The sequence below is a fragment of the Tamandua tetradactyla genome (assembly GCF_023851605.1).
Source record: "Tamandua tetradactyla isolate mTamTet1 chromosome 25 unlocalized genomic scaffold, mTamTet1.pri SUPER_25_unloc_2, whole genome shotgun sequence".
NCBI lineage: Eukaryota > Metazoa > Chordata > Mammalia > Pilosa > Myrmecophagidae > Tamandua > Tamandua tetradactyla.
The window spans coordinates 581593-598112 of NW_027518257.1; the positions used below are offsets into that span (position 1 = coordinate 581593).

At 36.7% G+C, this 16520-nt stretch overlaps 1 protein-coding gene across 1 annotated transcript in view; it reads left to right on the plus strand.

The window, feature by feature from the left end:
• The window catches only part of LOC143673041 (uncharacterized), a 227857-nt gene that overhangs the window by 196657 nt on the left and 14680 nt on the right, over positions 1–16520 (plus strand). Inside the window, 3 exon segments of the mRNA XM_077147414.1 lie at positions 3630–3773; positions 9432–9538; positions 15808–15934. Of these exon segments, the coding sequence (XP_077003529.1) occupies positions 9524–9538; positions 15808–15934 (142 nt within the window). The 5' untranslated portion in view covers positions 3630–3773; positions 9432–9523.

Below are 16520 nucleotides of genomic sequence, written 5' to 3' on the forward strand. Positions count from 1 at the left end.
GCGGAGAAAGAGGCACACTTATCCACTGTTCATGGGAATGTCAAATGGTGCAACCACTGTGGAAGGCAGTTTGGCGGTTCCTCAAAAAGCTGAATATAGAATTGCCATACGACCCAACAATACCATTGCTGGGAATATACTCAAAGGACTTAAGGGCAAAGACACAAACGGACATTTGCACACCAATGTTTATAGCAGCATTATTTACAATTGCAAAGAGATGGAAACAGCCAAAATCTCCATCAACAGAAGAGTGGCTAAACAAACTGTGGTATATACATACGATGGAATACTATGCAGCTTTAAGACAGGATAAACTTATGAAGCATGTAATAACATGGATGGACCTAGAGAACATTATGCTGAGTGAGACTAGCCAAAAACTAAAGGACAAATACTGTATGGTCCCACTGATGTGAACAGACATTCGAGAATAAATTTGGAATATGTCCTTGATATCAGAGTCCAGCAGGAGGTAGAAACAGGGTAAGATAATGGGCAATTGGAGTTGAAGCGATACAGATGGTGTAACAGGACTAGATACAAAAACTCAAAAATGGACAGCACAATAATACCTAATTGTAAAGTAATCATGTTAAAACACTGAATGAAGCTGCATCTGAGCTATAGGTTTTTGTTTTGTTTTGTTTTGTTTTGTTTTGATTTTACTATTATTTTATATTTTTTCTCTATATTAACATTCTATATCTTTTTTGGTTATGTTGCTAGTTCTTCTAAACCAATGCAAATGTACTAAGAAATGATGATCATGCATCTATGTGATGATGTTAAGAATTACTGATTGCATATGTAGAATGGTATGATCTCTAAATGTTGGGTTAATTTCTTTTTTTCCATTAATTAAAAAAAAAGAGAGAGAACGGGTAATTGGAGCTGAAGGGATACAGACTGTACAACGGGACTGGATATAAAAACTCAGAAATGGACAGCACAATACTACCCAATTGTAATGCAATTATGTTAAAACACTGAATGAAGCTGCATGTGAGGTATAGGTTTTTTGTTTTTTTTCTTTCTATTATTTTTTAATTCTTATTCTGTTGTCTTTTTATTTCTTTTTCTAAATTGATGCAAATGTACTAAGAAATGATTAATATGCAACCATGTGATGTTATTAAGAATTACTGATTGTACATGTAGATTGGAATGATTTCTAATTGTTTTGTTAATTCTTTTTTTAATTAATAAAAAAATGAATAATGGGGGAACAAATGTTAAAAATAAATTTAGTAGATCGAAATGCTAGTGATCAGTGAAAAGGAGGGGTAAGGGGTATGGTATGTATGGATTTTTTTGGTTTTTTTAATTTATTTTTCTGAATTGATCAAATGTTCTAAGAAATGATCATGATGATGAACATACAGCTGTGATGATATTGTGAGTTACTGATTATATATGTAGAATGGAATGATTATACGGTAAGAATGTTTGCGTTTGTATGTCGGTATGTTTAATAAAATAAAATTTAATTTAAAAAGAAAAAAAAAGAAAAAAAAACTATATGTTTTCAACTGTAATCATCTCCCTGGAAAGGTGATTTAATCAAGAGCGGGTGTTAAGCTGGATTAGGTGATGACATGTCTCCACCCATTTGGGTGGATCTTTATAAGTTTCTGGGGTCCTACAAGAGGAAACATTTTGGAGAATGAAAGCAAATTCAGAGAGAGCAGAGCAGAATGACATAGCCATGAGGAGCAGAGTCTCCACCAGTCAGCGACCTTTGGAGATGAAGGAAAATGTCTCCCAGGGAGCTTCATGAAATAGGAAGCCAGGAGAAGAAGGAGGCAGATGGTGCTGTGCTCATCAAGTGCCCTTCCAGATGAGAGAGGAACCCTGACTGTGTTCACCATGTGCCTTTCCAGATGAGAGAGAAACTCTGATTGTGTTCACCATCTGTCTTCTCACTTAAGAGAGAAACCCTGAACTTCATAAGTCTTCTTGAACCAAGGTATCTTTCCCTGGATTCCTTAGATCGGGCATTTCTATAGACTTGTTTTAATTGGGACATTTTCTCGGCCTTGAAAGTATAGACTAGCAACTTATTAAATTCCCCTTTCTAAAAGCCATTCTGTTTCTGGTGTATTTCATTCTGGCAGCTAGCAAACTAGAACACCAATTATAAAATAAGCTAAGGATATGAGCTGACATGTTTCCCAAAAAGAAAATACACATGCTATAATGCACATGGAGAGATTCTCATTTTCTTTAGCTATAAGGGAAATGCAGATCAAAACTACAATATGATTCCACCTCATCCCTATAGGGAGAGCTGGTAGTAAAGAAACAAACAAGTACAAATGTTTGAGAAGATGTGGAGAAATTGGAACACTTATGCACTGCTGATGGGAATGTATAATTATACAGGCAATATGGAAGACAGTTTGGTGGACCCTTAGAAAACTAAATATCAAGTTGCCCTATGACTTTGCAATACCACTACTTGGTATACACCCAGAAGAGATGAAAACAATGAGAAAGACAAATATTTGAATACTTTTGTTCATGGAAGCATAATTCACAATAGCAAAGAGATGGAAAAAATCCAAGTAAGATGAAATGAGGTCCTGAATCATATGACAACATGGATGAAACTTCAGGACATAAAGCTGAGTGAAATAAGTCAAACACCAAAGACTAGGTACTGTATGATTGTTTTATTATGACCATGGTAAATGTAAACTCAGAGGATTATAGAGCTACATAGAAACCAGGGATAGATGAATGGTTAGCTAGAGAGTTTGAACTTAAATGTAAGGAAATAGATAGAAGTGAAAGCAGTTTATTAGGGGGTCTGTTAGCATAGTTGCCATATTGAATGTGAATATGATTGAAAGGGGTTTTATAATGCCATGAAGATCACTAATTAACATCACAAATATAAATAAATTCTTGAATGAACTGCTTGAAGGGATTGAATATGGTACAAAGAGTAAAAATATATAGATAGATGTAGTTGGAAAACTATTATTGCATGCTATGTTCTATATTTCACAGGAAGATATCAACAGTACACCAGCAACACCAGGGGTAAATAATTAGAGGTGAAGGACAAAATATAGCGGAGGTTTTTTATTTTATATTAGGTGAATGTGTGTTTTTCTCTTTGTATCATTCAAAATTGTTCAAAACTTGAGAGTGCTGATGATTGTACAACTAAGTGAGGATAATGTCAGACATGGATTGTTGGCAATGTACATAACACATCATGTCCAATAGATGGAAGTTACATTGACTGAGAAGTAGAATGGGAAACTGTGGTGTATACATATGATCAACTTTCAGAAAGGAACAAAGTTGTGAAGTATGCAACCATGTGAATGAACTGGGGGGCTATGTGAAACAAAATAAGCCAGAAACAAAAGGATGAATATTGTATGGTCTCTATTAGGAAATATTTATGAGAAATTGGGACCTAGATTGTGGGCTTTTATATCAGTTGCATCTAGTCCAGAGCTAAAATTGTTATTTTTACATTTTGAGATATTGTGCTCTGTATGCATGACCTGGTATTGCGTGGAGCTTTGGATTGCTTGTGGTTTGGGTGTAAATTTTATGAAGTTACCTCCTATTTCTAAGTTTTGAATAACTTTCCTTTTATTTTCTACTAGGAGTGTGTGACACCTGGGACTCAGAGTAGGAGTTCTGCATCTTTGAAAGTCAGCATTGCCACACACAACAGTTATTAAAGAATAAAGAAAAGAGATCAGCATTCAACTAGAGATAAGAACAAAGTCAATTTGATAGGGACTGAGGTAAGTCAGAATGCAGGGTTAAGTAGGACACTGTCATATTTTAGAACTTCACTGACTGTATGAGATTAAAGGTAGAGATGTTTCTCTTGTGCAAAATCTAAATTTTCTGTAGCACATAATCTAACTCAATCTATCTGGATAGATCATTTAAAAAACCCAAAGACATGGAGGCTAGAATGGGTATAAGGGTTGGTAATTCTGTATAGCTTAACATAATATCTGTATGTATCCAAGACTATATTGAACAGATAATTTAAAAGCATTGGGAAAGTCCCTTGAGGGATGGGAGAAAAAAAGATATGGAACTATTAAAGTTTTATTATCAGGGAAACACCTGATTCTGTCTCAAATAATAGGGACCAATAAGTCAAAAGGTGATGTGCTTGGTCTTGAGCCTTGTTCTTCTGAAACATTTACATAGCAGAGAACTTAAGCCTAACTATAGTCTTGCTGAAGAGTTTCTTCCAGATGGCCTCTTTTGTGGCTAAACTGTGGTCCCTCTCTCTCTAGGCTGAGCTCTGCAAGTAAAAATTGTACCCTTCCTCCACATGGGACAAAACATCCAGGGGTGAAATTCTGCCTGACAACAAGGACTATGAGTCCCAGGATAAGCCTGGCCCTGGAACTATTGGATCAACAATATCTTCTTGATGAAAAGGGGGGAAATAATTCCAACAAAATACTATATCAGTGGCTAAGGGTGTTCAAAAGAATTGAGAGATTATTCTGGAAGCTAATCTTATGCAAGCCTCAGCTAGATATTTTGTCACATCACAGCCAAAACTATTTCTGTCAATGCTAAAGAACATCTGAGGCTCTATCTGAGATTTTGTAAATTCTTCATATACTATGATTACCTTCAAGAGTCTTACAAACTCCAAAGGAGTTCCTAGGCCAGATACTTATTTGATTCCAGAGTGGCCAGTCTTTCTGAGAAGGTCAACAATTCCATTCAACTATCCCATGTTGTCAACAGCCCTTCCCAACATGAAAACATTAGAATGGGCATTTCCTAAATACCCCTAAATTAGAGAGGAGGATGAAATGAGAAGGAAGAGTTATAACAGAGAAAACAGGATTATATAAATGAGTATGACTGTGGAATCATTATACTGGTATTTCTTTTACTCTCCAGTATCTTGGAGCAACTAGTAGGTAAAACCTAAAATTTGGAACTGTGATCCATACCAAACTATGAAATATCTTCTATACCTACTTGTTTCAATGAACTTTGAAATTTATTGCTTTTTGTGTATGCTATATTTTACAATAAAAAAATTTTAAATATATATTTGCAAATTCCCTTTGAGTGACAGAGGAAAAACATGGAAATATTAAAGTTCACCCACCTGAGGAGGACCCAATATTCTCACAACCCTGGGGACTGCCAATTTGATTGGACTTTCCCTTGATCTTGGAGCTTGGCCCTATGAAACTTATTTTTGCAAAGGAGAGAAAAACCTACTTATCGTTATGCTAAAGGTTCACCCCAGAGATCCTCATTTGTGGCCTCTCTCTCAAAACCAGAACCACAGGTTAACTCAGTGCCTTCATCCTTAAATGAGGTGTAAATCTCCCAATGGTGTAAATCTCCCTAGCAATCTGAGCAAAAGTCCAGGAGATCAGCTTGACCTCAGCTTCATGAGAGTGTGAAATCTTTCTTGACCAAAAGAGGGAGGAGAAATGAAAACAAATAAAGTCTCAGTGGCTTGGAGATTTCAAATAAGACTGAGACATTGTTCCAGAAGCTATTCTTATGCAGTGTATAGTTATCCCTTTGCAGGGCATTTAGGGCAATAAATTTCCCTCATAGCACTGTCTTTGCTGCATCCCATAGGTTTTGATATGTTGTGTTTTCATTTTCATTTGCCTCGAGGTATTTGCTAATTTCTCTTGCAATTTCTTCTTTGACCCACTCGTTGTTTAAGAGTGTGTTGTTGAGCCTCCAGGTATTTGTGAATTTTCTGGCACTCCGCCTATTATTGATTTCCAACTTCATTCCTTTATGATCCGAGAAAGTGTTGTGCATGATTTCAGTCTTTTTAAATCTGTTAAGACTTGCTTTGTGACCCAGCATATTGTCTATCTTTGAGAATGATCCATGAGCACTTGAGAAAAAGGTGTATCTTGCTGTTGTGGGATGTAATGTCCTATAAATGTCTGTTAAGTCTAGCTCATTTATAGTAATATTCAGATTCTCTATTTCTTTATTGATCCTCTGTCTAGATGTTCTGTCCATTGATGAGAGTGGTGAATTGAAGTCTCCAACTATTATGGTATATGTGTCTATTTCCCTTTTCAGTGTTTGCATTGTATTCCTCATGTATTTTGCAGCATTCTGGTTCGGTGCATAAATATTTATGATTGTTATGTCTTCTTGTTTAATTGTTCATTTTATTAGTATATAGTGTCCTTCTTTGTCTCTTTTAACTGTTTTACATTTGAAGTCTAACTTGTTGGATATTAGTATAGCCACTCCTGCTCTTTTCTGGTTGTTATTTGCATGAAATATCTTTTCCCAACCTTTCACTTTCAACCTATGTTTATCTTTGGGTCTAAGATGTGTTTCCTGTAGACAGCATATAGAAGGATCCTGTTTTTTAATCCATTCTGCCAGTCTATGTCTTTTGATTGGGGAATTCAGTCCATAAACATTTAGTGTTATTACTGTTTGGATAACATTTTCCTCTAACATTTTGCGTTTTGTATTATATATATCATATCTGACTTTCCTTCTTTCTACACTCTTCTCCGTAACTCTCTCTTCTGTCTTTTCGTATCTGACTTTAGTGCTCCCTTTAGTATTTCTTGCAGAGCTAGTCTGTTGGTCACAAATTCTCTCAGTGACTTTTTGTCTGAGAATGTTTTAATTTCTCCCTCATTTTTGAAGGACAATTTTGCTGGATATAGGAGTCTTGGTTGGCAGTTTTTCTCTTTTAGTAATTGAAATATATCATCCCACTGTCTTCTAGCCTCCATGGTTTCTGCTGAGAAATCTACACATAGTCTTATTGGGTTTCCCTTGTATGTGATGGATTGCTTTTCTCTTGCTGCTTTCAAAATCCTCTCTCTTTGACCTCTGACATTCTAACTAGTAAGTGTCTTGGAGAATGCCTATTTGGGTCTATTCTCTTTGGGGTGCGCTGCACTTCTTGGATCTGTAATTTTAGGTCTTTCATAAGAGTTGGGAAATTTCCAGTGATAATTTCTTCCATTAGTTTTTCTCCTCCTTTTCCCTTCTCTTCTCCTTCTGGGACACCACAACATGTATATTTGTGCGGTTCATATTGTCCTTGAGTTCCCTGATACCCTGTTCAAAATTTTCCATTCTTTTCCTGATAGTTTCTGTTTCTTTTTGGAACTCAGATGTTCCATCCTCCAAATCACTAATTCTATCTTCTGTCTCTTTAAATCTATCATTATACGTATCCATTGTTTTTTCCATCTTTTCTACTTTGTCCTTCACTTCCATAAGTTCTGTGATTTGTTTTTTCAGTTTTTCTATTTCTTCTTTTTGTTCAGCCCATGTCTTCTTCATGTCCTCCCTGAATTTATTGATTTCATTTTTGAAGAGGTTTTCCATTTCTGTCCGTATATTCGCATTAGTTGTCTCAGCTCCTGTATCTCATTTGAACTATTGGTTTGTTCCTTTGACTGGGCCATATTTTCAATTTTTTGAGCATGATCTGTTATCTTCTGCTGGCATCTGTGCATTTGGACAGATTTCCCTGGGTGTTGGATCCAACAGTTTGGAAGATTTTTCAGTGAAATCTCTGGGTTCTGTTTTTCTTATCCTGCCCAGTAGGTGGCGCTCATGGCACATGTTTGTCTGCGGGTCCCAACAGAAAAGGTGCTGTGGGTCCTTTAACTTTAGAAAACTCTTGCCGTCGGGGAGGTTCGCCAGCCGAAGTGGCTTGGAAGAGTGCCAGCCAGCCTGGGGTCCGAACGCAGGGAGGTTCGCCAGCTGCCACAGCTCGGGAGAGCGCCCGTCCGAATTTCCTAGTCAGCCTGGGGTGCAAAGCGTGGCGGGAGGGCACCAGCCACCGCGGCCCTGGAGAGTGCACCATTCCTGGGAAGTCACATGTTTGGAAGGGCCCCCCCGTCACCGTTCTGCATGGCCTGGGGATTTCCGATCCAAATCTCTGAGTTGGTCTGGGGGGCTGCGCGTGGTGTGGGTGCCAGCCGCCATGGTTTTAGGGGACTGCCTGTCCAATTCTCTCAGCCGCCCTGGGAAAGGGGAAGGGAGTGACTCCGGCCGCTTGCCACCCCACCCGGTGAAGCCTGTGCCCCTCGGCGATCTCACTGGAGCGGGTTCTCTCAGCCAGTCAGCCATTCCAGGATGGGGTACGCTGTCTTTTTGATCTCTGTCATGGCTTTGGGAGCTGTTCTATATCGTTTCTACTCCCCTAGTAGCTGTTCTGGAGGAGGAACTAAGATCTGCATGTCTTACTAAGCCACCATCTTCTCTGGAAGTCCCGGGTGGATTATTTTTTATTAACTTGTATCCATGGAGATTTAAGCCACCCAATTGTGGGTGGGACCTTTAATTAGGTTCTTTCCATGGAGATGTGGCTCCATACATTCAAGCTGGGTCATTTACTGAAGTCTTTTAAGAGAGAACCAATTTAGAAAATGCTTCAGAGCCAACACAGAGAGAAACACTTGTGCAGAAAGAAAATACCCCTTCAGAAGCTCTCTGAAATCCAGAATCCATTTGAAAGGAGAGAAAGCTAGCAGACATAACCATGTGCCTTCCCAGATGAAAGGGAAACCTCAAACCTCTGGCATGGTAGGCAAAAATTCTGCCACTGAGCCACCATCCCACTACTCTAGACTGGCTTTTAAAAATATTTACAATACCTAATTTTGGCTAAAATGAAAAGCAGCTGAAACTCTCATATATCGCTGGTAAAAATTCAAAATTGTACAGAAACTTGGGATAAGTCTGATGGTTGAAAAATTTAACATATGTATATCACATATATCATATAACCCAAATTTCCACACCTAGCCATTTATTTAAAAAAAATGAAAACCTGGGTTAACAAACAAATCTGTATACAAATGTTTATAGCAGCCTTATGCATAATTGCCCCAAATTGGGAAATAATCTAAGAATCCTTCAACTGGTGAATGGTTAAACTGTGGTACATTCATACAATGAAACACCACTCAGCAACATTATGCATACAGCAAGGGTGGATCTCAAATACATAATGCTCGGTGAAAGACAAGTCACATTCAAAATGCCTCATTCTGTATGATTCTATATATATGATATTCACCTGCCCATGCACAAAAAAGCAAATGAATGTATTTTTATTTGAGTATATGTTTTTCAGCAAAAATATTTCTTATATAGACTACACTAATGTTCACATCCTTAGAAGTGGTGGTTGATTACAAGCCATTTTATAGATGAAGAGTAGTAGAGCCCTTCTATCTATAGATTCACCAGAGTATTTACAGAGCATATAAAAATCACTGAGGAGTGAGTTCTCTGGGAAAAAATATATAGGTTGGTTTTTGGATTTTAGGGGAATGAAAGGATATCTGCATAATTTATGTAATTTGATGGTAATGATGGTGTTAAAGAAGGCATGTGTTGATTATATGTATCTTTCATCTGAATTAATGAGAGTATGTTTTGGATTACAGACTGATCACACTGTCAACTTCATTAAAGGAGAGTCCTCCATGAAAATGTTACCTTTTCTAGACTGATAAAGAACCTCTGAGTGTGGAGTTTGATGAAAGCATCATCAGTAAGTATTGATTTACTTGCCTTTTTGGCCTTTGGGCTCTGTTTTATAAGGAAGAGAATTTTAACCAAAAAGGACAGTCATTATTTACACTCTAATTATTGAATTTAACTCACGCACTTAGGCTCAGGCTATTTGAGGTCAGATTAGGTTATAGTGGTTATAGGTTAGTTTCTCTATATTCAAAATTCATTAGTACTTTTCTCAGGGAAACTTACCTAAAATCATTCAAAGAATAAATTCATGAATTTAGACTAGTAGGAAGCATAGACAAATGAACTAATACATGAAGAATAACAAATTTTATGAGTGCCCTGAGGGAAAGGAACTCAATGTTTAAACCTGGCTCAACATCTTAGTCATCTTTGTATGGAGCAGGGACAAGGCAAGACATAAGAAATATTGTTTTCAGTAAATATATATATTGATGTGAGTAAGTGTAAGTTATGTTGGATAGTAAACATCGGTGAGCCAGAAGTTTATGTTTGGGTTGTGGATTCAATTTTATGAAAGTTCTCACATTGGAGGGGAACCTGGGTATGGGACATAACTGTGAGAACAAACTATATGAAAAGGAGATTTTCACAATAAGGTGCATCATCTGACTATTGAAATGAGAGGTGGCATTCAAGTAATGGTGTAAGCCTTAGTGAATTTGAACTGGGAAGCAAGCAGAAAAAATCTAAACTCTGGCTGTGTCTTTTTCTAACCATGTACTTTTTAAGATTACAAACCTTAGAAAAGTTTCTGGCTTTCTAAGGTTTCTGAACCTCTTTTCATTTAATTTGTTAAATAGGTAAATCTGCCTTAATCAATATGGCTAATTTAAAGATTAAATAAATGTAATTCTCCAAACACATTTACTACAATGTTGTTCATGTGAATGCAGGAACAAATGCATAAGTTAATCGGACTGTTTTCAGAAAATATCATCATTTGTCCATGAAATAATTATATATTTATTAATGATCTTAATAAAAATTTAAAGCAGAAGATCTTCCACATCTATAAATTATGAAATGAAAGCTGTTACAACTGAAAACTATTAATATAATATAAGATGTCAACTGACATTTTACTAATTTCAAAGTGAAGTTTGGGTTTTATTCCAAATCCTTAATTCTATTTAATTTGAGCCTCTTGAACCTATCAGGATTGTGATATGTTATGACACATGTCCATATGTTACTTTTTGATGCAAGGGATTTTCAGGAATATATTTGTAATACAGCAGCTGTCCATTGATCTCTCAAAGTGGAACAAATGCTTGATAATAAAATGCATAGTTTCTTTGTTATCTCAATCCAGCAGGATGAGATCATAAATAAGTATTAGACATTTAATGTGGAAGAACCAGGAAAATTTCAGACAAATATCCTCAGAAGGACAGCTACCAGGCAGTGTAGGACAGGGGTGAGAGTTGAGAGGATGGGGGTGGATATTTCATATTGATAGAAATCCACAGTGATTTCTCTGGATGTGCAGACCAATATTTTGAGTCAGGAAGGGAATGGAAAATCTCTGAAAACCATGGGCTGATGAAGATATAGAACTCAATGGTTTTCATCTTATCTGTACAAGGAAGTTATTCTCTTAGAGCATATTTCATGTTCCTGCTTATTGGATTGGGGTTATTCCCAGGTGGAGGATTAAGAGTCATGAAAGTTGTGCCTGGAAGTCAATGGTAAGCCCAGAATCTAATAGCTTCTTTCTACAGTCTCAGTTTTTCTTACCCCTAGTACTTATCTTGTTGTGAGTGTAAACCCTGAGGAAAACAATTCTCAGCTGAGCTGTTGACCATGCAGCCACTGGTGAGTAGGGAATACTTCTTTTTACTGAAATTAACCATGTGTTTCAGCAGATGGGCATAGACATTTGTGCTAGTTTCAAAGGATTTATGTGCCCTAGAAAAGACATGCTTGAATCCTAATCAATCTTGTAGGGGCAATGTTTTCTTCTAATCCCTATTCACCAATATAGGTTGGAAACTTGATTAAGTTATCTTCATGGAGATTTGGGCAATCATTTGTAAGTATTATACTTGGTTAGATGGAGTCATGTTTCCACCATTCTGTATGGATCTTGATTAGTTTAGTGGAATCTTTTAAAAGAAGAAGCATTTTGGGGAATGCTTCAGAATGACATACTCACATGAAGCAGAAAATCCACAAGCCATTGACCTTTGGAGATGAAGAAGAAAAATACCTCCCAAGGAACGTCATGAAGCAAGAGGAATGGAGAGAAAGTTAGCAGACACTACATTTGCCCACCAACTGAGAGAGAAATGCTGAATGTCATCACCTTCTTGAACCAAGTTATCTTTATCTGGATGCCTTAGATTGGACATTTCTATAGACTTGTTTTAATTTAGACAATTTCATAGCCTTAGAACTGTAACCTAGCAATTTATTAAATTCTCCTTTTTAAAAGCTGTTCCATTTCTGGGATATTGTATTCTGGTAGCTAACAAGCTAGAACAATATTCTAATCTCATTTAGAATCAATTCAAGGATCTGAGCTAAAGTTATATATATCCTGGCCTCTGGGATGGTGATTATTCAAGTTTGCTGTTTAAATTTCCAACCTGTAGTATGGAAAAGGATTAGAAGAAGCTGTTGTTCTCACAACATTGATTAGGGTTAAAACATAGTTTCTATTTTTCTATGGCACATAAATCCTTTCAACCTAGCACATTCCACCCTCTGGACCCTAAAAAGGATGTTTTCCCCATATACCAAATACATTCATTCCATTACAATGTCAGAGAACCTTAAACCATTTCAGTAACATTACAAATACAATACAAGGTTAAAACCAATAAAGGTCTCATAAAAGTTAGCTACAGGCATGGACAGTTATAAGGCAAAATTTTCTTCTGAGTCTGGACCTGTGAAACTAAACAAGTGTGAAACTCAAACAAGTTATTTGCTGCTAACATAAAAGGAGGAACAGTAATAGGATATATGTACCAATTTCCATAGGGATGAAGGACCACATGGGTCACAGGACCCAAGCAGTCTCAAAAACCTGTAGGGCAAATTCCATTAGATTTCAAATCCGAGAGTCATTTATCTTTGAGGCTTTAGAAAGCAGCAGTCACACCCTTTCTACAGGCCTATGCTTGCCTCTCTGAATTCAACATTGGGAGACACTGGAGAGACCACCTTTTACTCAGCTCCACCCTCTCTAAGCAGCAGGGCCACACCCAACCTCCCTGTAAGCTTTAGGATACACACTCAACTCCGTGTGATTGCAGTCCTACTCTCCCCTATCCCCAAAGAGTGTGCTATAGCCTTTCCAATGCCTGAGTCATCACAAGTCTTCCACTGCAATGAGGTGGAAGGTCAATCCTCTTTCTTTGGGGCAAACTCACTGTCTCCACATGCTTGGATGGGTCTACTAAGCCTGAGGCTTCTTGACTTCAGATCTCAGCCTCCATAATTCTACCTTTGAAGTTATTTTTTCTCCAATATGTCCATTCTCTGTCCCTCTCTGTCCTGAGTGCCCATGGTTCTTTTTACAGAGCTCCTGCCACATTTTCATTGGCTTTCTACAAAATAGTCTCAGATCATGTCCATCAGACATTAGGAATTTACACAAATCTGTCATGGATATATTCATGTCCAATCCTGGCTCCCTCTGAAATGGATGGTGGTCTTCATATTTGGTTAAATCTTTATGTGGGACAGTATACTCTGGGGTACCCCTTTCCAGAAGCTCAGAATTTTCCAGAAAATCAGCATCTGATTTCTGCATACCCAAGAATTCAGTTTCAGCTTATCCCTTTCCTGTTGCATTTTGCTATAAGATGTGAGGAGAAACTAGTTTGCACTTTCCATATTTAATTTGGAAATCTCTTCTACTAAATTACCAAGTTCATGGATTTTAAAATCTGCCTTCCATCCAAATCCACAGGTCAATTGTGCCATATTATCTGCCATTTTAAATCAAGGATAATATTCTTTGCAGTTTGCAATAACACATATCTCATTTCTGTCCAAGACCTTATCAATAGTATCTTTAGAGTCACATTTTTACCAACAGTCTCTTCAAAGCATTCTAGGCCTTTTCTATCAAGCTGCCCACAACTCTTCCAGAATCTCCCCCTTATCCATTTAAAAGGCCACTCCAACATGTTTGGTATTTGTAAATTGCAGCACCCCACTTCTCTGATGCCAAAATCTGTTCTAATTTGCTAGCTGACATGATGGAAAATAACAGAATCAAAAGAATGGCTTTTAAAATGTTAATTTAATAAGTTGCTAGTTTACAGTTTTAAGGCTGTGAAATTGTCCAGTTAAAATATGTCTATGGAAATGTCCAATCTAAGACATCCAGGTAAAGATACCTTTTCAAGAAAGTTAATGACATTCAGCATTTCTCTCTCAGTTGGAAGGGCATGTGGCAAACATGGTGCCATCTGCTGGCTCTCTTTCTAGACCTCTTGCTTCATGAAACTTACTGGGAGGCATTTTCCTTCTTCATCTCCAAAGGTTGCTGACTGGTAGACTCTGTGGTTCTCTCATACTTCTGTCATGGTTCTGTACCTCTCTTCTTGTTCTCAAAAGGGATTCTGTCTGAAATGGCTCCTCTTATATAGGATTCCAGCAAACTAATCAAGACCCAGGTAGATCCATCTAATCAAATTTAGTACCCACAATTGATTGATCATATCTCTGTAATGATAATCTAATCATGCTTCAAACCTATAATAATGAATAGGGACTAGAAGACACATTGCTCTCACAAGATTGATTATGATTAAAACATGGGTTTTCAAGGGTACATCAATCCTTTCAAACTGGCTCAATTATCATACATCAATAAGTAATCTCTCCAGCACAAGTTTGATGCAGACTCCATCAAGACTCTGTATTCACTGGAGAACTGAGAGGGTTTTGTTCTCATTCAGCCCATGTCCTCTTTAGAGAAATAATGTACTCATTGATCCTGTTAATGCCTGCAAATGGCTTAGATGTACAGTGAGTTTATTTGATAGAATTGAGTAATAGCAGATATTTATAGTTGGTAGGGAAGCTGGTGTTCAGCAAGTGAGTTCATCAGTACAGGGTTGTAGTTGCTTAGGTGGAGGGTTTTGCATTGCTGAGAGAAGCAAATGTGAGGATTAGTTAGTAGAAGGAAAAGAGGAAACATTTATTTTCCTCAAATCATAATTTCCTAAAGTTTTAAAATCATATATTTGAACATTTTAAAAACTTTCAAAATGGATACCTAAAATTTTCCCTTTCTTTTTGTTCTCATTGTTCTTCTCCCATTATTTTAAGCAATTTATTCAAATTTTGTAAATAGGAGTAATAAAAAGAAGTGTTGTTTCTTTAATGTTAGCTTGCATTCAGGAGTATAGTAGGTAAAGTAAAATTCATGGCCCTGAGAAATTTTGTGATGAAATGGAGAGACCAGAATCATTTGAGGGCCTTCTTTTATTCTTGAACATAAAAAGGAGGTGAAGATATTAAAGAGAGGATGAACATGGGTTTTGAAGATCCCAAGGAAAATTGAGTTTGAATGATCTCATATCCCTGGAATGGGCAGCTAGGATCATCCTTTGGTATAGGAGTTTCAGAACTCTTTGAAGTGAGCCACTGATCCATGATTCTATTTCATGTTAAATTCTTGAAGTTATGGAAAATTTAATGAAGCAGCATACACTGTTCCAACTTATCCATGATACCTATTTAGTTCTGTATATGTTATACTTAGCTGCAAAGTTTGCTGCCATTCTATTGAATAATATAGCTGTATATTATGTTCAGATGCAAAGTACTTTACACATAGGCTCATTAGATCTTTCAACATTTCAAACTGTTTGTGAAATGATGTCATAGATGAGAGAAAACAGGTTAACTGGGGCAGTAATCTAACTATAGTTATAAAAGTGGCAATGCATGGGTATACATTGTCCTGTGATGAGTCTGTATATTTTCTTGAAATAGGTAGAAAATGTTTTGTTATTAATGCTGAAATGCAAATTATACCTCACCATCTGTAAGTCATAATGACCAGTTTATTGGGAAATGTCAAGATTATATTAAACCATGTGTTTTTGAGACTTTTTAAAATAATCAGTGTGTATATGTATGTGTCCATACCTGTGAAAGACAGTTGTTCAATATTGAGAATCATCTGACTTGAAGCACAAATGCAATTTGAGCTTTCTGCAACAGTTACCAATTCCTTAGTTCATGCTCCCATTGTACTCTGAATATTGGCAGATGGCCCTTTCTGAACATTTGTATCTCTGATGTTTTTAGGAGTTACTGAAATTGAAAGATGTAGTTATAGAATTTACTCAGGCAGAGTGGGTCATTCTGGATTCATCCCAGAGAAGGCTGTTCAAAGATGTGATGCTGGAGAATATCAGTCATTTGCTCTCAGTGGGTGAGTATCAAACTCACCTATCTAATTCTCTTAAGAAGTGTCTAGAATAGTTTGTTTATATTGTTTTAGATTTTACATTATATTCACATTCTATGTTATTTCATAACATGAAAAACTATCTAAGATTTTTGTCTCTTTACTTATTATTTACATCTAGTTTTTCCCCTGACTAAAATATAATCTTTGTGAACACAAATTCCATGTATTTTTTACTCAATTTTAGACACTCAGCACAATGTTGGAAATACAATGAGTATTTTCTATGAGGATAAATAAGGATATTAAATATGTCCTAAATAATTATTGTGCTCTAGGGATTTTGTGTGGTTTCTGATGATAATAGTAACACAACAGGCATATCATTTTCCACATTAAATTAGAATGTTCCAAGGGAACTTATTGTATTACTCAGCATTCTCCAGAGAAACAGAGCCAACAGAAGATATCTATGAATATGAGATTTTATAAAAGTATCTCACACCAACTGTGTGGATGCATGAGTCAAAATTTTATAATATAGGCACTAGCTGGCAACTTAAATGAAGGTCATCAATGAACTCTCAAGGAGGGGCTCACTGGCTGAAAA